Consider the following 27,678-nt stretch of genomic DNA (forward strand, 5'->3'; position numbering starts at 1 on the left):
TATGCGCTCAATTTTTTTCAATTTCCTCGATCAATCGGAAAGAGAAAAGGGCCTGGAAGGAATAAAATTTCATTTTCTGCGACACGTTTATTGATAAATAGCAAATATTTTCATCAGTAAATTATAATAGTTATATTACAAAATAATGGAATGTATTATCTTATTTAATATTCACAGATTTTCCATTAGCGCCCGTGCTCTTTTTAGTTCTGAAAAAGAAAGACATAAATGTTTTTGGTTATAAACATGCGTGATATCTGCGTATAGTGTAAAGTTGAAAAATCGTAGTCAATTCTTTGTAACAAAGTATATCAGCCTTTTTTTCTACAAATGTTTAAAACTAAACCGCTTTCATACCCTTCAATAACACTTGCACATCATCTTTAGAGATATTTACAGTGGAATCCTCCTCTTTTCCATCTACTTTCTTCAATTTTAATGTCACGGCAGAAACAGGCGATGAGCTATCGCAAGGTAGCACTTCAATGGAAGACAAGCGACTGACTACGAATATAAAAGTTTCAAGTAAATTTTTTGCGTAGACAGTCGATGCAAGCGAAAAATATATTATATCAGATATAACTGATATAAAAATCTAGAATTTCAACGGGCTAAATTTTTGCCGAAAGTTAAATTTAAAATTGTAGCCCAAATATATTTTTTCAGATTAGTCTTATAAAAATTATAGAGCTTGCACCTCTCAAAGATTGAGATGAAAGAACAGCTGTGATCTGGGGACAGTGATCGGTATGAAGCCTCGCTACAGCTGTGCTATGTTCTCGCGGAAGTCCCAATTGTTGCAGTTCGCTGCTCAAGTCAGCGGCGGAAACGCCATATCGGGCAGAAGATGTGAATATCAATTCGAGCGCGGCTACCATTGCCTTCGCATCGCTCACGTCTAAATAAAATTAATGTCTACATTTTCTTTTCCTTTATTCTATGTATCGCGTTATTTGGTGATTATGATAATAATACATAAAGTTATACACACCAAGTTTGGCGTCTTGCGTGATCTTTTTTACTTTTTCCTCCTAAAAAAATTTAATGTAACGCAATTAAGGAGAATTACTATACACAGAAAATAAAAAATAAATATAATATATGCATATAATTTAAAAACTTTAATAATTTATTGCATTTTATATATATTTAACTAATATAAATTTGAAAGTAGTTCAAATTAAAGATATAAAGATATAATTCGATATAATCGTTAGAAAGAGAATTAAAATATTTTTAAATATTTTAGCAAAATAATAAGTTTTACTTAAAATAATTTTTTTTATTGGTTCCATTAGCGTTGACAATAAGGACAAAGAATTTTAAATTGAAAATTTTTAGCGATAAATCGCAATCTGCATTACTTACATCAAGTTCTCCTTCGGTCAAATATTTAGCCACTGCTTGACCTAGCATTTTCATTTTAATTGAAGTCTAAAAAATAAAATACATTAAACATTTTTTGCCAAAAGATATATCTGTATTTTTCCTCGCATAATAAAAAAAGATACTAAGATCTTTTATAGTATATTATATTATTTATACAACTATCAAGAATTCTAATGTAACATTATTATAGGTATGTATAGAAATATATTTCAGAGAGAGAAACAAAAAAAATTGCGCAATACCATTCGCGAAAGCGTATTGATTTCCGCCAGCAACCAGTCTGGACAGTCGCCATCGCCGAGAAATCTGAATCTCTGTTATAAAATATGGGTAAATTTGTATATGTTAAAGTTAAATACTATCCATGTCTTTAATAATTAAATTTAAAATTTTTAAGATAATGCAAAAATTTAAGTAATAAATTAAAAAAAACACGTAAATGTGTACATTTACATTTTAAAACCTTTACATTTACTGTTTAGCAATATTTCATTTATTTAAGATATAATAATAGCAAGAAAAAAACTTGCGCTCTAACGCGATTTTCTTACCATTTCTGTTAATTTCTTGGTTCGTATTCACGCTAACTCTGCTTCTTTCACCTAAAAATTACATATAACTTTTAGAAATTGTAATAAAAGTAATGAAATTCTGTTTCTCTTATGCAAAAAGATTTGTTCACAACAAGGATAAACAAAATAATGGGCAAAAAAGAACGATACAGTCACGATCATTCTACGTCTACACTTATAATGTAATTATTTGTTAAATTATCAAATCCTGAGCCTTCTGTTGATTTAGCCTATGCAGTTCTACGAAACGTTAATCAACTTGGAATTCACCGTCGAGCTTTCTCGTGTGCAATCGTGGAGATATATACGTCAGTCAATCACACTACGTCTGCGAACCTCGGGTCCGCCACGTGCCCTCGGGACGGAAAGCAGGGTAACTTTTTTTTTCTGCCGCGCTGCTTCTGTGACTACCTCCTTCGCGCCGATAATATTTCTAACAATAAGCATCATAACGTTACGATGGCGAGGCGAGTGGACGTGGACGTCAAGATGTTTGCGCTCGTTGGCGGAGTAGATTGGCGAGGGCATCTGCGCCAGGTGAACGAATTCCCCATGCAATCCGCCTAATCCTTCGACCGCGACGAGATGGCCCATGGGAGTTTCAACCAGCGGACATAAATATCCGGGCAAGAGTCGGCCCACCGTCATTCTAGTCGAAGAGCTCGTGAACACCAAAGACAGTCGCCAACAGGTAAACGCCGCAACAGGTAAGGCCGATAATTTGACTCGGAAAGTAGTAAATTGTTCCGCGATTGTTCATTCTTCCAAATCATAATTTTCAGTCATATTATTATAGATTAACTGAAGATGTTTCTAAAGATTTGTTACTAACAGTTTCTTTAAGGAAAGCCAACAAACAAGACAGGAATTATAACAATTTTCTATATTTTCATCGACAAATATTTGTCGATTGAAAATTAATTTCGATAAAAAAAATAATCATGTGAATTACTGTTGCAAAACTATCGCAATTCTTTTTAGATTTGCTAATGTCTAATTAATACACTTTCGCGTCTGTGCAAAATATGTCAATTCTTTTGTTATTTATTCGTTCTAAAAAATTTCTATACTAGAGTCTCTAAATAACTCATCATTAACTAATTGTAACAAAATACTTTGTATACTTTTTCCTACGCAATAATTAACGAAATAGGATAATAACAAAGTTAAACCTTTACATAATGTCGATGTAATGATTTGTCAATTGGATAATTAATTGGACTAAATATTAAATATTTTCTCACGCACTATAATATAGAAACTCAGAAAATGATAAGATTAGAAGACTGTAACAAAATTTTTTTACACATTATGCTAAATTATAATGTGTTGAATGAAAATGTAATCTACATAAATCTTTCCTCTTCCAGCAATGAGAAAAATATTGCTGGCTACAACATTGTTATCGATAGCAGTGTCCGAAAATATTCTAGTAAGTAAAATATTGTTTATAATTCTATTTTAGAATATATTACAAATGTTCCGAAAAATAGATAAAAACGTCGTACCAAAACGTTACATATTAATTTTGAGTGAAATAAACTAGATATTAAAACTAAATTTGTTCATTGTTTGTTATGCTTTATTAATATTTAAAAATTATAATGTACATAAACAGGATGTTTACTACTAACAAAAATCAGGAATACCTGGAATTTTTGCAGAATTTGTTTTTTATCCTTAAAAGTCATAGATTTTTACTGAGTTAATTAGAAAAGTTTTCAGAATTTTGCTTTTAAATTTAAACTCTATCTTTCTTTCTGATAATATTGTTTCTTTGAACATTTTCTCTTGACAATGTCATAAAATGTTGATAATTCATTAATAATAAATGCGATATACATTCATGTATATTCACGAACATTCTCGTGTGACTTACAAGTTCTTATAAAAAAAATGAGTAACGATCAGAAGACATTACATTGTTTCAAATTGTTTCATGTGTTTATCGAGTTTCGAATTCTATATTTCCGTAGATCTGTGTATTGTACCAGACAGATCGTTATATGTCATTTAATTCATATCATTTATTTTTAATACTTTCTCAAAAATATTCAAAATTTTGCTTTGTGAATGCATAATTAAAAAAACATTAAAAAATATATAAATAAATCAAAGCTGTATTTAAAAAACTCTAATTTTACCTGAAATTTTGAAAAAAAATTTCTAGAAAATCCAAAAATTCTTTTAGAAAATCTGAGTAACATATAAAAAAATGATTGTGTACTTTAAGATGGAAAATCACTCAAAAATGAAGACAGCATGGCTTTGCGACAAGCAACTATGGAATAGAAAAGCAAAGCGAATACCACGGAAAGATATTCCTTCCAAAATAGAGGAGTCGTTAAATTATGACTACAGCAGACAATTTCCTCGAATTTCGGACACGCAATTTCTTAGCGAACCAAGAAAGCTGCCCATAGCCTTCAGGTAATACAACAATAATAAAATTTACATTTTAGCAATGATTTAACTTGCGTTAGAAACTCAATTTTTATTCAAATTTATACACATATCTGAAATTCTAATTTGTAATATTATTGTAAAAATTAAGTATCGTAGATTTATACAACATATATCGATATAAAAATATAGAATCTTGTGTAATAACGTTTGATAAAAGGATAATGAAATTTTATTTATCTTGAATTATACTTTATTTTTAATATAACACATTTGTGATTTAAAATTCATTACTAATATAATATAAAAACCAAGAGTATAATAAAATTTTCATAAAAAATTAGAGAAGAAAAGACGAAATTAATGTGGCAAATCGCTGACAGAAAGAATGGTTTTGTTAAAGAATCTAAAAATTTAATTACATACAAATTTAAAAATAATTTTGTTAAATCATCAAAATAATTACGAAGGACGCCCAAGCTGGTTGCTAGAATGTCAAAACTTTTTGCAGCATTGCTCGTCACAGTGAGCGTCTATCATATAATAACTAATTCTTAGATACTTCAGCAAAATATTTTTTCTGTTAAAGTTAACCCTTTACCGCATAATGTGCCATATATGGTACAAACAAAAAAAAATTATTTAATATTTTAGCTCAATTTTTGTTGTAATTGCATTTTTATTTAATAATTTTTTTGAAAAAAAAATTTACGCGGTAAAGGGTTAAAAAACAATATGTGTAATAAAATGTTGAAATTAAATAAAGGTAATATTATAATTTACAGGCGGCATGACTTGGCGCGATTTTCACAAGTAGACTTATCTTCCGATAAGTCAAAATTTGACAGCACCAAACCGAGAGTTTTGATCTCCATCGGCATACAAGAAGAAAAGAATGCCGGCAACGATCTACAAGAAGACTGGTCGATCAGAAAGAACTATCGTAAGCATAATCAAGGCATGCAAGTTCAACAACCGTTCTACGTGGAGGAACCAAGGTGGATTGACGTCGATGCTGACTATATAGAGTCTCAGCGTGAGAACAGCGATCCTTACATATTGACACGAGGAAAGAAAATTTTCAGAATTAAGGACCCAGAACAAGTGGGCAAAACGATCGAGGATTACGAAACAATTTTCGATTATCCAAGCAAAAACAAAGGACTGTTGATAAAAAGTCGAGTGAGAAGATCTGTCAAAACGAACGAAGAATTCCAGGATGAAACAACCGATGAAAAGAACAATCAGATGAAGGAAAGAAGTCACTATGATTCACTTCAAGATATGGACAGAGATTTAAATAACACTGCGATCACCGAAATCGAAAATAGAAGCGAAAAAACTTCCGAAATCGATACATTATCGGAAGATGAGATAATTAAAGATGCAAACCACGATATCTTTATTGAAAACTATAAAAAGAATGATTTGAATAATGTGGCAAAAAAATTCAGATTGACAAAGGAAAATCAAATCTCCGCAAACGGTATGATCACAAAATTTGTTGAGGAGAAACAGGAAATTCAGCACGAAGACGTTTCCAACGATGTTGAAAATGGAAGCAGCAAAACTGCGAAAATCGATCAAGTTGAGAAATACAAGAATAAAAGTCATTTTGTAATTAATAAAAGATTAAAAAGATCAGTGTTACCGAAAAATCAAGAACTCCACGAAACCTATGAAAATGATACAAGTTTTAAGAAAGATGTCGAAAAGAATGGTACATATGAGCAAATGAGGAATATTAAAGCTTACATCGACAAGTTAAACGTTCCAGGCACATCCGATCTTCTCACTTTGTCTCCAGGTAAAGATTCATTAAACGACGGAAAAGACAGCTTGAATAAAAAAGACACAGATAAATCTGTCGAAAGAATATGGAAACTTCATGATATAAATCGGAAAAAATTAAAAAACGAAAGGGAGATGGAGAATGATGAAGACGGATTTGAAATTAATAAAGACTATACAGGAATGGCAGATTCGCAATTAACAAGTGAGTTCAATTCGAACAACTTCGAAACAAAGTCTTCGAATTATCGGGAAAAGCGTAATGTTTGCAAGACCTGCAAGCTCGTTAAGTTGCAGCTCCAACAGGACGAATGGTTGAAAGATATCGAAAAGAAACTTCAGGAGTCGCTGTCTTTGGAACGAAGAGACAAGCACAGTGATATTTTAGAGCGCCTAGGCGAGCCTTACATTATTTCCCGCGGTAAGAAAGCGCCGCAAGATCTCGGAAAGAGCGATCTCTCCACGATGTTTAATTCGCAAAATATGAATAATGACGAGGATCACACTAAAATGATGACTCTTCCGTTCACGGAGAGTATTCTGAAAATGCTGTTGATGGAGATATCTAGATGTAACGATAACTGCGACATTATTGCGAATCGGTTGTTTGACGAGCGACTGTCACCAAGAGATCGACGTGGGACACTCGATGAAATCTTGGCGGCATCCGATCCGTTCTATGTGGCCAGAGGAAAACGAATGACTCGAAATCAGAAGGGCGCTATCTCATTCGAAACAGATGCGAGACAATAGACGATAAGAGACATGTTCTGCGAGATATAATTTCTAGCTCTATAGCTCTCCGATGAGAAGAGCAAGAACGGACAGGATTGGCAAAATTCTACATTTTTTGAGTAAAGCCAGTGGTAAAACGCGGTATTTTCCGGAAAAAAAAACTAACCGACAAAAATTGATCTTTTCTATTAATAATAATAAATAGAAAATAATGAGAGTGGGTTGTTAATTGAAAGAAGCTTTTTTCAGTTAAACTTTATCCAAAATCAAATCTGTAATAAATTATGATCGGCGTAGCAAATAAATTAGATTTTTGTTACAAGATGTTGAATAGTAAATGCGAAACAGATCTATAAAGGTACAAATTTTTTATTCTGTTATTATTATATTTTTCTCGTTAAATTAAAAATTAATATAAAGTTTAGCAATATTTATATTTCTAAAGTTTTAATTAAAAAAAAAAATAATTTACAAAGTAATCAACAAGATTTTATTATTATAAAATTTTATTGTTATTAATTTGTTATTATTGGTTCGTTTAATTTTCCTTTAAATATTAAATAGTGATTTGTATGATTTATTAAGTAAAACAAAAATATTGTTTATCATAAAGTTATACAAATATATTTATGCTACATTAATCATTTTTATCGTTTTTGTCAGTTTATTCCATTGAATAAAGATAAAGAAACAGAAAAAACCGGAATTTACCACGAAATTTTTCCAACCACTTAACTTTTTTAAGTAAACCTGATTAACGGTAGTATCTTTCCTCCTTTACAACTTAACTTGCTTTCGATTATAATGAAAATATGGCAATTGATGAATTATTCTTTTCAATCAGTATACGTATAAAACAAAATAAATATTGTAAAATATATTGTTGGAAATAAAAATATCCTTATTTAAATAAAAATATTTGAAGAATCTTAACGGAGATAGCTAAATCTTAGTGGTATATCTTGTGTAATTTTATATACATTATCAAATTGGAATTGTTTGCAATTAATCATTAATTTAATAATAAATGATGCTTGATAATAAATAAGCTTTGTTGGCATCACTTATTAAGAAATTAATTAACAATTTAGTATTGTGACATTACTATTCCTATTTAACTTAAAACTGTATTTCAAAACCAAAAACTTATTCAGTGTATAGTTTTGTGAACTAAAAATGTATGTAAAAAAAATCAGAAAAGAAATTTCAGCACTAACAAAAGATCTAACTGTGATCATTAAAGTTCTTCAATTATTTGTATTTGTAGTTTCACATATTGGCCTACATATTCTTATTATCATTACGATTTAATCTTATTTAAAGAACTGATTAAATAATAAGAAAGTCTAAATATGAAGCTCTTTTTCTTCTAGTGAGAAATTTATCATCTGCAAAATATATACACATGGGAAAAAATAATATTGTATTAACTAACGATATTAGCTAATAATAACCTAGTAGAAAGTAATTTTGTTATTCGATAGAAGTATTAATAAAATAAATAACATTTTAAAACAAAAGCATGACCCGTTTATTTTATTAATACTCTTATTGAATTAATAAAATTATATTTAATTAAACTGCTATTAATTTATACTCTTCATACATCATTTCTTTCTATATATGTAACAAATCGAATATTGTGTAACCTTTTCACATTTTAGAAATTATTTATTACACATGTATATGCATCACCAAATTTGAAATATACACAAAATACGCGTGGAGAGAAAGACTTTTGATTATAAATTACAAAAATGTAATGTGTATTAAGAGAATAAAAATGTATGTAAACGTTAAGAGTTGACAAAAATACATAGAGAATGTTGTAACATACATGTGCACAAAGTTAAGTTAAAGTGTGAAGAGATTTTGTAACATTTTGTTTCACATTTTTTTCTTAATTCTTGTAATTAATGCGCTTTAAATGTTATTATTTGTGAGCAAAATTGAAAAACTGTAAAAAAATTAGTTGCTAGTAAAAATGTTAGCTATAAATATGTTAAAATAAGATATATAAGTCTGAAGAATATTTTATTCTTCAGTGCTTATTACGCTGTGTTAATTTCTTATATTAACAATTTAATTTTTTCCTCATTTCCTCTGTTTTATAAATAAAACTGTACATTATAACCTATAAAAGCACAACTCTTGGAAAAACATTCAGTTGTTTCACATATTATGAATTACTTTAAGATATAATTTGTCCAATTATATTATTGCAATGTTCATTGAAAAATAATGTAAACTAAAAATGGTTACCTGGTAAACAATGATATTTGCGAAAAATTGACACTGATGATTATAAAGGCTGATAGAGATGGAGCAGGTTAGGATCAGTTAGGATTGTGACATTTCCATCAAGTCGATAAGTTAGTTACTGACACTGATGAGAAAATTCCCTTTCATTCTTTCGTCGGTAAAAACACCGACTCCATTTTGACGGTTGAAATGAAATCAAATTTAATGTCTACATCGATGTTAAAATGTTTTAATTTTGATGCTGTTTGGATATTAATATCGATATCAATTATTTGATATCGATCAAATATCAAATAATTGATATTGTTTAACCAATTCCAGACTCAAAGTAATGAAATATTTATTACTAAGGATGTGATTTATAAAAATGTGATGCGCTGCATAATCGGTGAAAGAAAAAAGGTAGTAGTAATGTGACTAGCTCAAAACTAATTTTCTAAACCTCAAATTAGTTTAAAAAAACATAGTATTTGGTTACAAAATTATATATTTTTAATTTTTCACTTTTAATTTTACAATTTTTCCGATTTAAAATTTTCCTGCGCTTAAAGACTTTAGTGATATCCATAAAAAAAATTATTTTATCTCTGTTTAACTTTAAAGAACAAATATAAAATGATATTTTTTGTTTCTGAACATCACCCTTTAGAATAACCATTGATTTATCAAAGAAATATTTAAATATAAAAATTTCATCTAAACAAACTATATTAACAAAATCTAATGTTATTGTTTAACTCTGCATAACTCGAAGTGTATATAGCCGAATAAAAAACTAAATAACAAAAAACACTCAAGTGCACATATATACATTTGTATGATAATACGCTCAAATTTAAAAACATTGAGGAAGTATGTAAAATTAAGTGCTAAAGTATATCTTAAAAAAGATATTTAGATGTGCTCAAAAGTAAAAATGCCATATAACAATTGTTAGCTATTGTGTGTTGGCATATTAGGGCTATTAAAAAACGCTACTAATTGTATAATTCCATAAACAATTATTTGAATTTGTCATCTAATAACGGAGATAATGGAAGTAATCATGACGTCCACAGTAGCTATAATACTCTCTTCTTCTCTATATACAATAAAATAAGTAAAGAAGACATGCTAATTATGAAAACCTAGCTTTTATTCATCAAATTTTAACTACGCTGTCCTACTCCATTTTCTCTTATTGTTATTAATTTTCATGAATTTTCTGTGTATTTTTATTAGCTATTATTTTTTTCTATTCTTATTTCTTTTTTGTTTTCTTTTTTTATTAATTTTATTATTATTATTTTTTTTTTTTCAAATTATTCATCACTATATCATTAAATATACATTAAAGGTCTAGTAGACCCCACTCGTCATACATTGGAATTCTTTTTATCATTATCTTTTTATAAGTTTCGCTCTTAAAACCAGCATTTACAAAAGTACCACTGCTCATAATTTCATCAAAATCTTTCGCTTCTTTCTTACTGCATAGCATTACTGGAAGAACAGTAAAGGATGATATCATTCCATAGCTAGCTCTTCGCTTTATGGTAGCCTTTAGTTCTTCCATAGTGGGCGGCTGTGTTTTGCAGTTTAATTGCTTCATAGTCGTCGACAGTGTGCCAAGATATTCATTTAACAGAATATCTGTCTTGTTTTCGACAATATCCGGGGAAGGACTTGTATTAAGAAAATAGAGAAGATCGATTGCCGGCGAAGTGTAAACGCAAACTTGGAAATCCACCTGTAATATAAAACCATTTTTTTATCGAGATATCTCTGGAGCCTTTGGCAATTGAATTAAAAATAAAATTTGTTCGCTGGAAATGAAGTGAGACTCGTGTTTAGAAAATCACAGCAAAAATTGAGAGTTTGCTCGTATGTACAACATGAACAAAGATGACGGATATATTTGAATATGATCAAACTGGATTTATTGCCTTATTCAAATCACATATGTATTATCACGTACATATCGTACTTTCAAGTTTTAAGTAATTTATGTTTTCGCTGTCTCTTAATCTTAATCGTTGTACTGTATTTATTATTTCAAAATATGTATAATTAACAAACAAAATTTTTATTTGTCACATAATTTTTATAAAGGAAAGACTGCGTAAATTTTTTTTTCTAAAAAGACTTTTGTTTAAGTTCACGATTATAATAAATCAGTGTACAATCATGTTTATAGGAAATGTGATTTTCTATAATGTAGTACTTACAAAAATATGATCAGTAGGTTTGTCATCATTGTCATATTTGAACAACATATTGTTCACCCAGAAATCACCGTGATTAATGACATTGAATTCATCTTCAGAGGGCTTGGCTGCATCTATTCCTATTTGGTATATGTGATCGGTAAGTTTAGCAATTTTTTCCGAATATCTAGTAAAATAAAATAAATAAGAATGAGAAAAAGCTCTACAAATAAAAGTCAATAAAATAAAAAAGCCTCTAAGAGCTGCAGGATACTGGATCTTCATGTGTATACAATACAATTTTATTTACTAATTATAATATTTCAATGAAATATTGTAGTTAGTGTTTAAATTTATATTATTATTACACATGAAGTTCCTGTATCGGCTCTTAGAGGCTTTTTTATTTCATAGCAAATTAAAAAGTCACAAATATGAAATTGTATACAATTACGTTAAACTATGTAAACATTTGCTCTAAACAGTGCAATATGTATTATACTTATAAAGTAACTATACCCTATATGGTTGGCCTACCTAAGTTTCGCGATTTTTCTTAATTGCTTAATGAGTCTAAAACTAAAAACTATTAATATAGCAAAATTCAAAATAAGAAACATTTCTAAATATTAATTTGAGATATGAAATAATTTCAAATATTTACCTGAATGTAGTAAAAATTTGTAGAAAAAGCACCATTTAGATCTTGATGTATTCAATATGGCGTAATTATGTTTTCCTCTTTTTGAAAAGAGTGTTTGAAAAATCGATAACAAAGTGATTACATAAGTTTATTAATATATTCTGATATTAACATATGATTACACAAAAAACTATTTTTATCAACAACTCATTAAGTAAACAATTGATTTATCTTAATTTTCTCTTTTAAAACTGATTTTAAGTTTGGTTTTTTAATTAGAGTTTAGTAAGTGAATTACAATTTATGATCTAAAGAATAAAAGTATAGAAAAATCATTACAATTGCTGTATATATACTCATATTGATCTAGGTCATATTAGTTTTATCTTACAAAGAATTTTTTTTTATTTACTATAAACAGGAGAGAGATGCTATGATGAAAATATAAATTATTTACTAAACACAGCATTGTAAAATATAAATATAAAGTTATAAAAATATGAACTGCGAAGATTAATAAACACCATTTGATAGTTACAGAAAGCAGTAACATTCTCACGAAATATTTGATTGTAAGAAACATAATTAAGAAAATTTTAATTTTGAACTTACTGTCAACAACAGAATACACAAACTGAACAAATAAGTTGACAGTCTAATAATACTGAATAATATACTAGCTTTATTTTTTTAATTCACCACTACTTAGAAACAGCAAATAAGCTATATTAATGAATATCAATAGGCCATAGGCTACACTTAACTTATTTGTCATTTTAATCAGTATATTCTTTACACATTAAATACTTATTACGTGTCTTACAAAATGATATCGTGGGCACTAAAATTTAGATCAATAAATACTGTTATTTGTGTAACTTACTTTTTCACTTCTGGCCAATTTGTAATCTCGTCTGCTAAAGTTTTAACACTCATAATGAAAAAACTTTTCATTTCTGGCGGGTGTGTGTCGGAAAATATTCCTCTCGAATACATTTCCTTTTGTTTCGGTTCCTAAATATTAAAATATTTTTATTAAAGAATATTGACGTTTTTATTACACTATAAGTATTGTAGTTTTATAGATGTTATTTTATATTCAAAAACACTTCAGTAATAAATTATTTAAATTTTGTGACGATGCTTTCACAAAAATATCTGCAACATTCCCGACAAACAGCAGAAGGCCCATAGGTCAACTTAAAGTTCAAACGGCAAGGTAGCAAAGTTTTGTTGGGGTTAATCAAACCTATATAATGTGTAAGTGTAAGTTTTTTATAAATAATCTTATATGTATAAAAATACCGAACAAAACACGTTTGAACAGGTCTGTTCGCGTATGTTACTTTCCTATACTCTAAAATTAAAATACTATATAGTGCTGTGGAAAAAGGGGCTTCTGTGCGGGGCTCTGAAATATATCGTAAAACACATCAATTTTTAATTTTAGACAGCTTGAGTTAATCAAAAATACCTCATATTCTTCTTGTTACCTTAATTATACTTTTTAAAAGGAATGACAATGCCATAATTTTTTCTTGAAAGTATGACTCTTTAGTTTTAAAACGTCGTATTTTAAAATTCATAAATGTTTTTTGTTACAAAAATATGATTTTTTTATAGAAAAAGTGGAACAATTTTTTACTTTTGCTTAATGGTTTTTTCTTTATAACTTCACAATATTTTTTTTTTTAATGCCGATTTCGCAATCACATTTCTGAGATTCTAAACTTTTATTTGAAGAAAGAACTGTTAAAAAATATTAATTGGAATCAAAGTTGTGGCTTCTCAAAGTTGAAAAGTCTCCCAGATCGAAAAATGTATTAACGTAATTTTTAGGATTGGTGTGTTTAAGGATTAAGTGTGTAATAAAACGAAAATTTTAATTTTAATATTCTTTGTGTTGCTGTCACTGATTTGAATTCTTTATAATCATAATGAGACATTAATTGATTGTGAGTTATATGTGTGGGGACGAGGATTCAGACAGATCTTGAATCAACTGCAACGCGCGAGAAATCTACTACATTTCAATCCGCGCGCGACCCTTGTGTAGTTTGTTTCTTGGCGACGTCATTGACTTAACGAGCGTTCTTCCGCGACGTGAGTTATGATTCCGTTTTGCTAAAAAAATCTTTTCGACACATAATTTAACGCAAAAGCTACAATTCCACATATGTAATAATTTACCTTCTCGCATATCGCTACAGAGGCTGCATGAAACCTGGCTAATCCGCGAAGCGCCAATACAGTATGATCTAGATCGAGACCTGACAGACGACACGCCATGCGAAAGCCGAGAGGCGCGAGATCTTCTATCACTAAAAGAGTTGGATTTTCACTTTGCACGTATAGAGCTTTCGCACTCAAGCGATGCTTTGGTCCTAACAATTTATTCATTTTAATCAAAGTATCTGACATCATCAATATTTCGACGTGAAAGAGACCTGACTGCGTGACCTGTAAAAAATTTATTTGATATTGACAAATAAAATTTTTTTGTTTTTAGTTTGAGTATTAATTTAATAATTATTTTTGTGTTAAAAACTTGAATAGAAAGTTTTGGCTTCATGAATAAATAAGACATTTATTTTACAAATTAAAAATTGTTTTAAAATAACTGAAGAAGTTTTCAAAAATATATTTTTATATATTTTCAAAAATATATGGAAATAATTGTCCTGATCTTTTCACTAAATAAAAATCTGCTCCAAATTACTGAAATCTGCCACAGTTTGATTTGTATTAAATTGTATTAAATATATTAAATACATTATATAAATTAAATAAACGTACAATTTCCTTTCGAATTCCTTCGAGTACAGGCGAAATTTTGATGATGATTGATATTTTTTCTGCAACCTTACGAACACCCTGGTCACGCGAAAATTCAGCAGTAACCCTGATCATGTCGCTGGTGTAGTTATCACCCCTAGCTGTGGCCGGTTTCGAAAATATGTCGATCACTTGGATCGAATTGTCGTCTTCCGATTTTTGTAGAATCTTCTCTACGAAGGATAGATTTAGCCATGTTGGTATCTCTAGAGTCATTTCTGAAATTAAAATTGGATTTGAGAATTTTTCCGATAAGTCATTGTTCTTTTCACTGTGCCATGCAAACAGAGAATATTTTTTTACATTCAGTATTTCTATTTGTTTGCTAACATTTATTTTACAGAAATATAACTTCAATAAAATAAAACATTATTTTATTGAATACAAATATTTAAAATTATTAAATCGTATTATTGAACAGAAGAAACATGATTATGTTTTATCAACTTCCATGAATATTTTCTTCAAGAATGCTAAAGTGTGATATTACTTATAGCGAATTTGATTGGACGCACTAGTACGCACTGGTGCATATTAAGACCGCTGTACATTGATTTAATCTCATTTAAAAATAAAATATAAATACGTTAAATGGTAAAATACATATTTTACGAAATAGCATAATAAAATATTAATTGAAGATTTTACAATTTAATCTGTTTATATATTTATATTAAATACGTATCCTTCGTCGATTAGTGTACGGGAGTTTTAATGTGCACCAGTGCGCACTAGTACATACGTCCAATCGAATTCGCTATAAGTAATGTCATACTTTAATTAATATTAACATGCGTTAAACCATTAGTTTTTTACTCTACAATAATTATTATATATGGGATTGCGCTTAGATTTACAATTGAAGAAGACTTATTATTAATATAGTCAAAAACGACTTGTAATATATATATATATATATATATATATATATATATATACAGGGTGATTATTAATGACTGTTTCCATGTTTTACCATAGGAGCATGATTTACCGACGGATATGTATTTCTAACATATTATTATATTAGAAATTACAAATGCGTCCTCCTATGGTAAAAGGTAGGCACAGTCATTAATAATCATCCTGTGTATATATATATATATATATATTTCTTTAAAATTTTTTCTTTTAATTAAAAACTTAATAACTGCTCGTAATTGACCGTTATTTGTTATCACATTAAATTCCAGAAACTTATATTTAAATAACTGTTTCTGGAATCTATTTTATATTTTTTATTTTTAATTAATCAATTTAATTTATCTTAAATAAGTGTTATTTTAATTTCTAAATAAAAATTAAACTTTTAAAAAAGCCATATTTTTGCATATTGAAAGTTAATTATTTTGAAAATCTGATGTTGGTGAAATTTAGTTGGCAAAAGTTTGCAGAATTTTGTTCAGCACCCAAACAACACTTTGATTTAAAATAAATTTTGCTTGTAGAATAGTATTACTTATGCAAAATTGCTTTATAAGCAAATGTCTCGTAAGAACTTATAGTCATACATACGTATAGTGTTTGTACGTTAGGTTTACAACTCAAATGTTTTTTCTTTCAAGAAACGTGATTCATATACAGATTACACGGAACAAATTTTATATTTATTTTACATTTTCCAATATAGCATTTTTTGTATGTATTAAAAAATTTTATATTTATGATAAGTTAAATTATGTATTCCCAGACATGTTTGTCAGAATAAAAAGTTGAAGAGAACTTCTACAAGAAAACATTTAGTTATCTGGAAAATAATGTTCAAACAATATTTTATAATAATGATTTATTACAAGCATCTACTAAGAGAACTCTGTATAAAATATTTTATTTCAGAGATTATTTAAAATTGTTATCTTTATAGCAACATAGTATCACATTTTGCTTTCTTAAGAAAGTGCTTTCTTAAGAAAGATAATGTTCAATAGATCTATTCTGTAACTCCTTAGCGATAATTCAATATTGTTGCAGCGTCGTTGCACAGATATTATACATGGTAGAAAAACCGTGCAATGACACGTAACGATAACCCTAGCTATCGTTAAGAGTACAGAATACGCCTACAGGTTCGAAGAGCTACGCAAAATGTACAAAAGGGTGTTGCGTTCACATACATGTCGGTCTAACTGGTTGCCTATTCATACAGGCGCGCATGGTGGTACACAACTGCGTACGCTTTGTCACGTCGGCAATATCTTACCGACATGTCGAAGCGTACGCAGTTGTGTACCACCATGCGCGCCTGTACGAATAGGCAACCAGTTAGACCGACATGTATGTGAACGCAACACCCTGTACAAAAAAGAACAAGAACGTGTATCAAAGTAGGAGAAGCACACTTCGAACATTTATTATTATTATAAGAAAATAAATAATTAATTTACCTTGAATTGATAAATTATTACAAAAATACCAAAACGTTTATTTTAGTTGCGCACCTTAGGATCTTTAAGATTTTTTTAAACAAGGTAGAAAGAGAAAGAGAGAGAGAGAGAGAGAGAGAGAGAGGAAGAGAGAGAGAGAGAGAGTAGTTTATCAGCTCCGATCCGTCCGTCTATTGTCCGTCTCTGCTTTTTTTCTATAGACGGGCGCTGATTCGCTAACTTTAACATCATATAGCATGAAACAGAAGGCTCAGATCAAAAAATGACTCAAGACTTTTCGACATGGATTCACATTCTTTATTTCAGAACAAAGGAACTTGGAGTGTACTTTGGTATACTCTGATATACTCCAAGTCTCTTTGTTCTGTTACACCCTGTATAAGATATCTTAATTTAGAGAGTATCTAAAATTGTTATCTTTATGATATCACGCAACATGGTATCACAGTTTGCTTTTTTAAGAGATCTTAATTGTGGTCTCTTTTATGACAAATTTTTTTGATGTCATTTAAGAAGGTATCATAAATATTCAACATATTCACGGTTAATTTTGTAACCTAATGACATGTTATTTAATTGGTATTATATTACATATTATATTAAGTACTTAAATTAATTCGTCATCTCTGTGTTTATTGTCTTACGACTCAATTTTTAAATTAAATATTTTCCAGACATTTTCAGTTTGCAAGTGCGGAACTTTACGTTTTCAAAACACTATAGGGAAAACTTAGGAAAATCGGGACACAAGATGAAATCAGACATTGCCATTTAGCAAGGTTGGGTAAGTTAATACATTTTTTAACTAAATCCAGTTAAAGTTAATAGCACATAAAATTAATTTAGTTACGTTAGTAGTTATGTAAATAAAAAAATTAATTCGGTTAAAATTACGTTAAGATTAAATTAACGTAAGTTAAAATAAAAGTTAATTTTTAAAATTATTATTTATATAAAATTAGAATATCGTAATTTTTAAAAATTGTACTATTTTAAATAACAAAACAATTATAGTATAAATTATCAAGTAAATTTTTTATTTTATTCAAAATTAAGTTTATATGAAATAAAGAAGAAAACAGTATTGTTTTTTTTTTTTATATATGGACATGAATTCTTTTACCATTTTTACATTTTATAATTAAATTATTAAAAATGTGATTTTACGTATAATGTAAAATATAACCTTACATATAATATATCAATAAAATATAATTTTACTAAAATTTATCATTATTAAAGTGATTATTAAATTTTAATAAGAGCGTTATTTCAAAATGACGATCGGTTAACTTTCCTCGTTAGTCATCAAATAGCAAACCACCTGTACTAAACATTTGTTTTACATATGCTGAGGATGGTATCGATGTAGTATGTAATTTATATGGATAAAAAAATTATTAATAAGTTAATGTTTAAAAATAACTAGTTAAAGTTAAAAATTAACGCATTTAAAATTACTTAAGTTAAATGTTATTAACTTTTTAATTTTTCAATAAAAAAATTCTCAAAATTAAACAAATTAATAAAGGGCTAATGAGAGTCAAGACGCTGTTATTGGTGCGTGTAAATCTGTATTTGCTTATTCAATTATTCAATATAATTAAAAAAGTTTGAACGTTTCGACTCGGTTTCGGGTCATTCTCAGCGAAAAATAGGTCGTAAACGAAAGCCTGCACTTTACATGGCGTAGTAGATGTGCCTAGAATGTCACATTCGGGTGGTGAGTGAAATTGAAATTCTAATTAGTGATGACCAACAATAATGTATATGTACTACAAACTACAAACGATTAGCAATCTGCGATGTTTTTAGTACTTACCGTGTGAAGCAAAGAAGAAAAAGCGCAAGAACAAATTAATAAATAGATACGCAATTAATAATATTATTAGTGACACTGTAAGTTAAAATCTCTTAAAAGCGTTGTACTAATACTTCTCGTCTGTATCACGGTCAGAGCGATACTAGTTTTCAACTGTTCGATTCCATTGCCTGTACTGCTTATTTAACGGAGAGCAGTATTGTTATATAAGATAAAACATATCATTATGTAATTAACCGCGAACATGTTGAATATTTATGATACTTTTTTAAACGATATCATAAGGATTTCTCAAAAAAGAGATCATAGTTAAGATATTTCTTAAGAAAGCAAATTGTGATATTATGTTGCGTGATGCTATAAAGATAACAATTTTAAATAATTTCTGAAATGAAATATTTTATACAGAGTTCTCTTAGTAGATGCTTGTAATAAATCATTATTATAAAATATTGTTTGAACATTATTTTCCAGATAACTAAATGTTTTCTTGTAGAAGTTCCCTTAAAGTTTTTCTTATGACCAACATGCTGTCTGGGAATATATAATTTAACTTATCATAATTATAAAATTTTTTAATACATACAAAAAAATGCTATATTGGAGAATGTAAATATAAAACTTTTTCCGTGTAATCTGTAAAAATTGTCGATTCGCGTAAAAAGAGCTAGTCACTGCATGGCACTTTGGCGCAGAGGCGCGACCGCGCCTTTTGTTATGAATCACGTTTCTTAAACAAAAAAACAATTAAGTTGTAAACATAACGTGCAAATACTACGAATGATTATAAGTTCTTACGAGACATTTGCTTGATACAACGCTTTTAAGAGATTTTAATTCACAGTGTCACTGACAATCTTATTAATTGTGTATCTATTCATTAATTTGTTCTTGCGCTTTTTGTTCCTTGCCTCACATGTACAAGTACTGAAAACATCGCAGATTGCAATTGTTTGTAGCATATATACATTATCGTTGGTCATCACTATTTAGAATTTCAATTTCACTCGGATGACCACCCGAATGTGACATTCTAAAAACATCGACTACGCCATGTGAAGTGGTGGCTTTTATTTGCGACCTATTTTTCGTTGAGAATGACCCGAAACTGGGTCGAAACGTTCAAACTCTTTTAATTTTATTGAATAAACACAGATTTACACGCACCAACAACAGCGTCTTGACTTAGCCTTTCATTAATTTTTTTAATTTTTTCCTTAATTTTTAATTTTTTAACTAGTTACTACCCAAGCTTGCCATTTCGTATCCGTCCCTTTCCGCAATGTTACGAGTACAGGTTTGTATCTAGCAAATATTTACGATAAGAGGTTGTGCAAAGTAAACTATAATAAGTATTTGAGACGTAGTTCTTCTGATATTTAATATCAGTGTATTTTTGTATTGTGTCTTTCTAAACAGTAGTTCTCTAGACAAAACGAGGGCGCGCTACAGAGCTTCTTATATTACATAATTTCATACACAAATTACAAATTGAATATTACACTATTAACCCCTCAATACACACAGTCAAAATACGCAATCTCCGCGATGACAGCCGTTCATGAAGTAAGCGTTGAATGAGAACTAATCACCAATATCGGATAAACGACAACAATAATTACTTGGAGAAGTCTAGTATCGATGCAATGCACTTTTTCAGATAGGATTATCATGATTTGTCTTTCATTTGTTTATTATTGGCTACAAAATAATGTTGTGTATATTGTGTTTCCAATGTACGCTTATTCACGTATGTTTCATTCGAATTCTTTTAAATTATGACGCTATAGAATAAAACTGGAAAAAGCATGTGGGTTATTTCTAGACGTTCAGTTTTACCCTCATTATTGCTGCAATAGTAACAAAATGTTTTGTTTCAGATGCCTCGAAAATATATCAAGAAGAAACAATGAAGCATTAAACTACTACAGAAGAATTAAACAAAGCAGTGGTTTATAAAAGGAAATATTTAATATCAACTGGCAGAAATAAAATTTTGATCTCAATAGCAGCATTATTTGCAAAAAGAGAAATTACTATAAAATCTACACAAAAAACAAAATTTATTAAAAAAATTTTTTTACTTTTATACCTCCGTTTATTATCTATTAGGTTTGGGTGATTACGGACAGTAAGAGTTTTAAAGTATGAGAATATTGAGTAATATAAGACCGAGAACGAGCAATTCTTTGATTTTTTAAATTACAATTTATTTTAATCTTAACATGTTTAACAAGTTTCATATTTAACAACTGACTGGTATCACAAGGATATATTCTCGGGACGCTATCAATCATACTACTCAAGCCACCTACAATGCCATAAAATTGGAACGATTTATGGACTTGTTGACAGAGCTGTACTACTTTCCGATTCCATATTTCTAAAAAACTTAGAATTGGTTATACAATTACTGAAAGACAATGGTTACCCACTAGAATTAATTGTTAACAAAATTAACCTTAGATTAAAAAAACTCATTAATACAAAACTTACAAACAAAAAAAATATTTAAGATGATTGCGAACTGGAAAATGATAAAAATACATAACAATTAATCCCATACATAAAAAGCGTATCCAAAATAGTAACATCAGTTATAGACAAAAATAAATTCACGATAGGTTACAGATGTTTAAATCGGCTAAACAAGTTTGTTAAAGAAAAATAAAGACGTTATTACTGCCACGGTATGACATGGTATACAAAATAAAATGAAATGACTGCTATGCCTCCTACGTAGGTTAAACTAAAAGAAGATTGTATACTAGAGTTTAAGAACACACAAATAACATCAAATTAGATTTGTCAAAGTACTCTGTCATCTCAGAACATGTCACACGCTTAATGGATTGGAACAACACATTGATTTTAGACACAGAACCAAAATATAACAAAAGATTAATATCTGAAATGATACACATAAAGGAGCAGAACAACGGATTCAATTTACAAAAAGACACAAAGCTTTTAAACGAATTTTACTTTGATTTGCTTGACAGGTATATTGATAGGGATTAGAAATATAACATAACATGTAAAGACAATAAATAGTTTATATATTATTCGCTCCACGTTCTCCTTAAGAGGTAATGCCACCCCTGAGGTTTGAAAAAACCGATGTTTTTTTTTGCTTAAACCATTAGTTTATACTTATAAAAATGCGATGCAAGTGGTTCTAGAACGAAATTCAAACTGTATTATAATGTTTGAGCTGATTACATGAATTGTCTCTGTGCGCCTACCGAGCAGCTGTAGGCAATTCGGAGCTTCTCCATGCTCCATAGGTGTATGAGCTTATTTATGCATCAAAAATAAACCTTTGACTAATATAATATAGATGTACTTGTACTAAATCAGTAAATAGTTTTGGAAGCATCGGATTCTGTGTTTATGCGACGCCATTAGTTTTTCTGTGTTTATGCAACAAATTTGGCTGTTTGCTATTGTAATGACTAGCTACAACGGTCTAATAAAAATTATGCAAGTCTTAAACCTCATGGTGGGCCCTACTTGTCATTATTATTGTCAAAAATCGGATGCGCGGCGCGTCGCACTTGCTGAGCGCAGTCTCACCCAAGAAGCAAAAGAGGCCAGAATATCATTATTAGAAATAAAAAAGAAATACGATGAGGTTGATAAATTCATGGAGGGATAGCTTTATAAGATAGGCATCGCAGATTAGACGTAAATTAAAAATTTTCAACTTTATATACAAAAAATTAGTTACCAAAACTTTAACCGTGTTTTTCTCAAAACACAGTTTTTCAAATTTGTATGCAACGTCACTCTTATAATTTTTATCCGATTAAGTTGAAATTTTAACACAATCTTCTTGTAACTATTCTACAGAGAAGTACGTAGGCTTTTTGCAAAATGTTGAAAACTCTTTTTGTAATCAGTATTTTTTAAACAAATTTTTGAGTGAAAAATGCATGTTTTTCTATAAATAACTGCTATTTTGACAAAAATTAATATTTTTTAAAATTCCTACGTACTTCCTTAGTTTTGAATATGTATATAATGTAATTTTTGTCGTTTGGTTTCAGCATAAACCATATTACAGAAAACTTGCATACAAAAATTCATCTTTAAGAAAAAACAATTTTATAAGTGGATACGCCGACATTTTGTGCATGAAAAAAAATTAAAAAATATTTTTTTACTCTTTAACATACATGTATGTACAATAAAGCTCTCTAAGCTTTTTTTTATATAAAGTTATTCATTTACTCACAATAAATTCCCAAACTTTGGTATCATTTTAGAGCCTTAGAGATGACGTTACCCCTTAAGAGGGGTAAAGTACTGCGGGACAGTAATGCATAATGGACGCTATATAAGGATAAAGAAAACAAAAAAAATTGAAAATAATTTTCCAATTTTTTTTGTTTTCCTTATCCTTATATAGCGTCCATTATGCATTACTGTCTATACTTTAATTGTGGAAAAGGATTTTTAAATCTGTAAATGTAATTAGAAGAACGGCATGCTCAAAAATTAACGTTTGGTCGGTAAAAAAGGACGACTTTAGCATCCCCTTAAGACGTTACTCACGACGATCTTGAAATAAGAATTGACTATGAATACCGGTCATTAACAAAGCAATATGGTCCTCAACAGTAGTTGATAGGACTTTTCGCAGATGGCAAAATAATCAAAAAATAAAGACAGATCTATGCGATGGACAAAGAGTGATAGCCTAGTCTCGCTCGAAAAATAATCTGCAGTGATCTGTAGGACCGACGTCGAGGAAGTTCTTTTGTTACTTAGCATCCTCTTAACTAGCTTTTCATACTCACAAGTGTAGTTAGCTCCGCACAAAACAGACACACAACCGAGCACAGAACTTTTATTCATGCGATATACTATTTGTAAGTTGTTTAACCTGTAATAGTCAAACTTCCAAATAATAATAATCACATGGAGTCTACTGGACCTTCCTGCACAAAATCAGTCGTCATTTGCCAGCTTTTTCATATTTTATCTCAAAAATTTTACTGGACATACCTTGAGGTTTGTTCTTTATCATCCAATAATTTTTTTAAAATTAGAATTTAACATAATGAAAAAAATTCAAATAGAAAAAACTGCAAAATTTGACTTTTTTATAAAAATATATAAAAAATTTTTAATTTTTGAGACAATTCAACAAAGTGTAGAGGTGTATTCTCAAGATAGTATACTTTCAGATAAATTTAACATAATGAACAAATTTAAATTTAAAAAAATTGCAAAATTTAACTTTTTTTACAAAAATATTTATAAAATTTTTAATTCTTAAGATGATTCAACAAAAATTTTGGAGTGTATTCTCAAGAGACTATACTTTCAGATAAAAATTAATTTCATAGAAGGTTGTAATTTTAAATGATGAAATAAGACAAAAATCAAAAATAATCAAATTTTGATGGAGACTTGTTTTTTACATTATAATGTTTGTAAATTATAGTTTTAATATTTACACGCTTTAAGCACTTTTTACATTAATATTTAAACATTTAAAATTAAAAACATAATTGCAATTTCGTCTTGATTTTTGTTTTAATTTATTATTTAGATAATAAGTTTTGAAAACACTATCTAAATTTTCTCACACTAATTGCTGTACATCCTATATATGTGTGTGTGTGTGTGTGTGTGTGTGTGTATGTGTGTGTACAGGGTAATTATTAATGAATGTCCCCACTTTTTACCATAAGAGCACGCATTTGCAATTTCTAATATAATAATATGTTAGAAATACATATCTATCGGTAATATTTTGAAAACTAAGCATTTTAGGAAAAAGTATTTCAAATAAAAGTTATAAGATTTTAAAAGATCTATTTACTGATCTTATCAGTTTGACCTTGGATGGCGTCACCAAGGTCAGATGGAAATCACAGTAACTTTTTTAAATAAAACACCTTATTTTTGATTCCAGAATCTAATAGCTGGTGTCAAGAGCTTTCCAAAATCTTACAAAAAAGTTTATTTTTGGTGAGTACTTTCCGAGTTGTGAGGCTTGAAAGCTACTGTGTACTGTAACTTTCAAATATCATAACTCGAAAAGTACTTAACAAAAATAATCTTATTTATAGTGTTTTGAAAAGTTCTCAAAATTGACTACAAGGAAATGTAATAAAAGATATAATGTTAGAATATCAATAGTTCTCTAGTTAAAGAGTATTGGTACTTGTTAACATTCTATATTTTATAATTTTTTTTTCTTTTTTTGACCAGAGCTCATCTCCACGCTAAAGATTTTCAACGGTAGCGTGTGCTGTTAGCGGCTCAAGTCTCCTCAATGAGAAATGCTAAGATTTTAGAATATTGCTGGACAAGAAAATTTCTCTCAAATCAAAATTAGCAGACAATGTCAAATGTAATAAAAACTATTAACAATTGGTTTAATACGTGTTAAACAGCCAAATAAAGTTTGGAAAGCATAGTGGTGTTCATGCTTCCGGAATTGCCTTAGAAGAACAAAGCAAAATGATAGATAAAATAATCGAACTTATTGGCAAACTTAGAGTAGTAAAACATTCATGTCTGATGTCATTCCAAAAACGAGTATTAGTAGCAAGTACATCACTGAAACAGTGACTGCCTTACCTAAGGGAAAAGTACTCCGAAGAAACATTCCAACTTCAATATATAATCATTCAAAAGCTATTGTTGTACCCGTGTGGTGAGCATAGCACTAAATATATATATATATATATATATATATATATATATATATATATATATATATATATATTTGTTTGGCATTTGCTTTTGCTTAAAGAGTTAGAACTCACGAGACAGCAGCAGCTCAGACGGATTGCCAACCAAGACACACTTTTTTTGTCACAATATATAATGTAGATTTATTCTTGATACTCTTGTTGTACATGTAGTACTTATATTTAGGTGCCCCGTTATATTGAGTCGCGTTACTTTCTCTCGTATTCGGTCACGGTTCGACGTAAAAGTTACGCATGGCCGTGATGTTACTCTGACGGTTGTTCAAATTATTCTCCGCTGTTTCCCGATTTGAAGGCCCTTTTTATCCTCCAATATTACTGATGCTGAATTGCAGGTCGGCTGCACGCTGAAACGGCGGCGATACGACCTCCGGCAAAAGACTATCTGTGTCGTTGTCGCGTTTTCTGCACGTCTTTTGAAATAAAGTTTTGAAAGACAATTAGCGCCTTCCGTTGCTCTTACGTTTCAATCGATTCTGAAGCGCGAGTATTCGTTTAAAATTAATACACATAGCAACAAAATCGCTTTTTGTTGCTATGCATTGATGTTAGCTTAGGCTACAACACTATGACAAGCTGTATTACAAAACTTTTTCTCTTACATAAGAGACATGGGAGCTGCACATACTCATCCGTCGCCTGTACAATTTAGAAATCGACTGAAACTTTATATATTAGGTAAGCTTTTAAGCTTTTTGACTCAAATCACTTCTGCGAGATCTAATACGGCAATGGACACCTTAACACCGTTTCTACAATTAGAAGACTGCAAATTTGGAATGGAAGCAAACATTTTCGAAAATAAGCAATACGAATCGGCAAAGGAGTTTTTTTCGCCGATTTGTCTTGCTTATTTTCGAAAATGTTTGCTTCCATTTTAAATTCACAGTCTTTATTATAATAATACAAATTTCGGGCAAGATTCTACCAATGTTGAAAACAATAACCATGTGTCAGTAGAAGGAGATGACAAGGAAAAATGTAATACTGCTGGTATTACATTCTTTCCTGCTTAAAAAGTCAAATAAAAAATGATAGAACATATAGAAATTTGATAGAAATCTATATAAGATTTATATTAGATTTTTATACGTTTCTATTATTTCTTATCAAGTTTCTTATACTTTTAAGCAGGGTTAGCATAAACATTTATTTCAATTTGTGATACAATGTAAATAACAAAGTCTGAGATTGGATAATTAAATATTATGTAATAATAAAAATTAATCATGATGATTAATTATTATTCTTAAATAATATTTATGATCACAATTACTTTATCGTTTATAATATTTATGTAATATGACTTTCACAATATTTTTAGCTACTCAAGTAAATAAGTATTCTGCGATTGACGACGAGTAGTTATTACAAGAATTTGAGACCAACGTCGCAAAACAAGACATTGAGTCAGAAACTCTATTTTAAATTGCAGGATACGTTGCACACTGATTTTTGCATAAATATTCGGTTACAAAACATCAATGATGCCTTTCACCGACGATTGGTTGTCATTCATCTCGTAGGAAAACTGTATTCGTCCTTGTTCTAAATTTTTCTCAGCTACATCAGTGATACAAAATTTCAGAAATATCATGGACAATATTTTAATTTAAAAGATAAAATTTTTGACAAATTGACATCTATTGTACACACTAAAGTTAAAAATAAATTTCCTACGGAAGTTATTGCGTGTCTAATACGAACACAAACTTATATTCGACTTCGAAAACAAAGTCGAAAAATAACAATAAGAAATAGCATTAAAAAGACCAAAAAATTGAAGCATGTATGTAATATAATTATTTGGAATATAATAAAAATTTAATTTCTAATATAAATGTACAATATTTTAATTTCCAACCTTGTACATTTAAAATACGCGCGTAAAATGTCATAGAAAATTTTTTAATTTAGAGGATAAAAAA

General features: G+C 29.2%; 3 protein-coding genes across 5 annotated transcripts; 1 reads left to right on the forward strand and 2 right to left on the reverse strand.

Annotated features, from left to right (window-relative positions):
- Positions 1-72: 72 nt before the first annotated feature.
- LOC105199484 (COMM domain-containing protein 4) lies at positions 73-9,351 on the reverse strand. Its single transcript, XM_011166624.3, has 8 exons — positions 9,153-9,351; positions 1,941-1,991; positions 1,632-1,703; positions 1,369-1,434; positions 992-1,031; positions 698-898; positions 358-504; positions 73-209 (listed from the first exon to the last, which is right to left on the reverse strand). The coding sequence occupies exons 2-8, from the start codon at positions 1,941-1,943 to the stop codon at positions 172-174; spliced, it is 567 nt and encodes a 188-aa protein (XP_011164926.1). The 5' UTR covers positions 1,944-1,991; positions 9,153-9,351; the 3' UTR covers positions 73-171.
- Positions 1,834-7,079, forward strand: LOC105199473. The gene is made up of 4 exons (XM_011166614.3): positions 1,834-2,668; positions 3,332-3,393; positions 4,195-4,391; positions 5,150-7,079. Exons 1-4 carry the CDS (start codon positions 2,554-2,556, stop codon positions 6,906-6,908), a joined length of 2,133 nt encoding a protein of 710 aa, XP_011164916.2. The 5' UTR covers positions 1,834-2,553; the 3' UTR covers positions 6,909-7,079.
- A 270-nt stretch (positions 9,352-9,621) lies between the features above and the next one.
- Positions 9,622-25,979, reverse strand: LOC105199456. Of its 3 annotated transcripts, none has more exons than XM_039459150.1 (6): positions 25,805-25,979; positions 14,778-15,034; positions 14,172-14,441; positions 12,865-12,995; positions 11,360-11,525; positions 9,622-10,881 (listed from the first exon to the last, which is right to left on the reverse strand). In XM_039459150.1, exons 2-6 carry the CDS (start codon positions 15,030-15,032, stop codon positions 10,483-10,485), a joined length of 1,221 nt encoding a protein of 406 aa, XP_039315084.1. In that variant the 5' UTR covers positions 15,033-15,034; positions 25,805-25,979; the 3' UTR covers positions 9,622-10,482. The 3 variants fall into 3 exon arrangements, with proteins under 3 accessions (XP_039315084.1, XP_011164905.1, XP_011164898.1); XM_011166603.3 differs by lacking the exon at positions 25,805-25,979 and adding an exon at positions 19,133-19,193; XM_011166596.3 differs by lacking the exon at positions 25,805-25,979 and adding an exon at positions 19,020-19,192.
- Positions 25,980-27,678: the final 1,699 nt, after the last annotated feature.

Source organism: Solenopsis invicta, chromosome 16 (genome assembly GCF_016802725.1).
Source record: "Solenopsis invicta isolate M01_SB chromosome 16, UNIL_Sinv_3.0, whole genome shotgun sequence".
Lineage (NCBI taxonomy): Eukaryota > Metazoa > Arthropoda > Insecta > Hymenoptera > Formicidae > Solenopsis > Solenopsis invicta.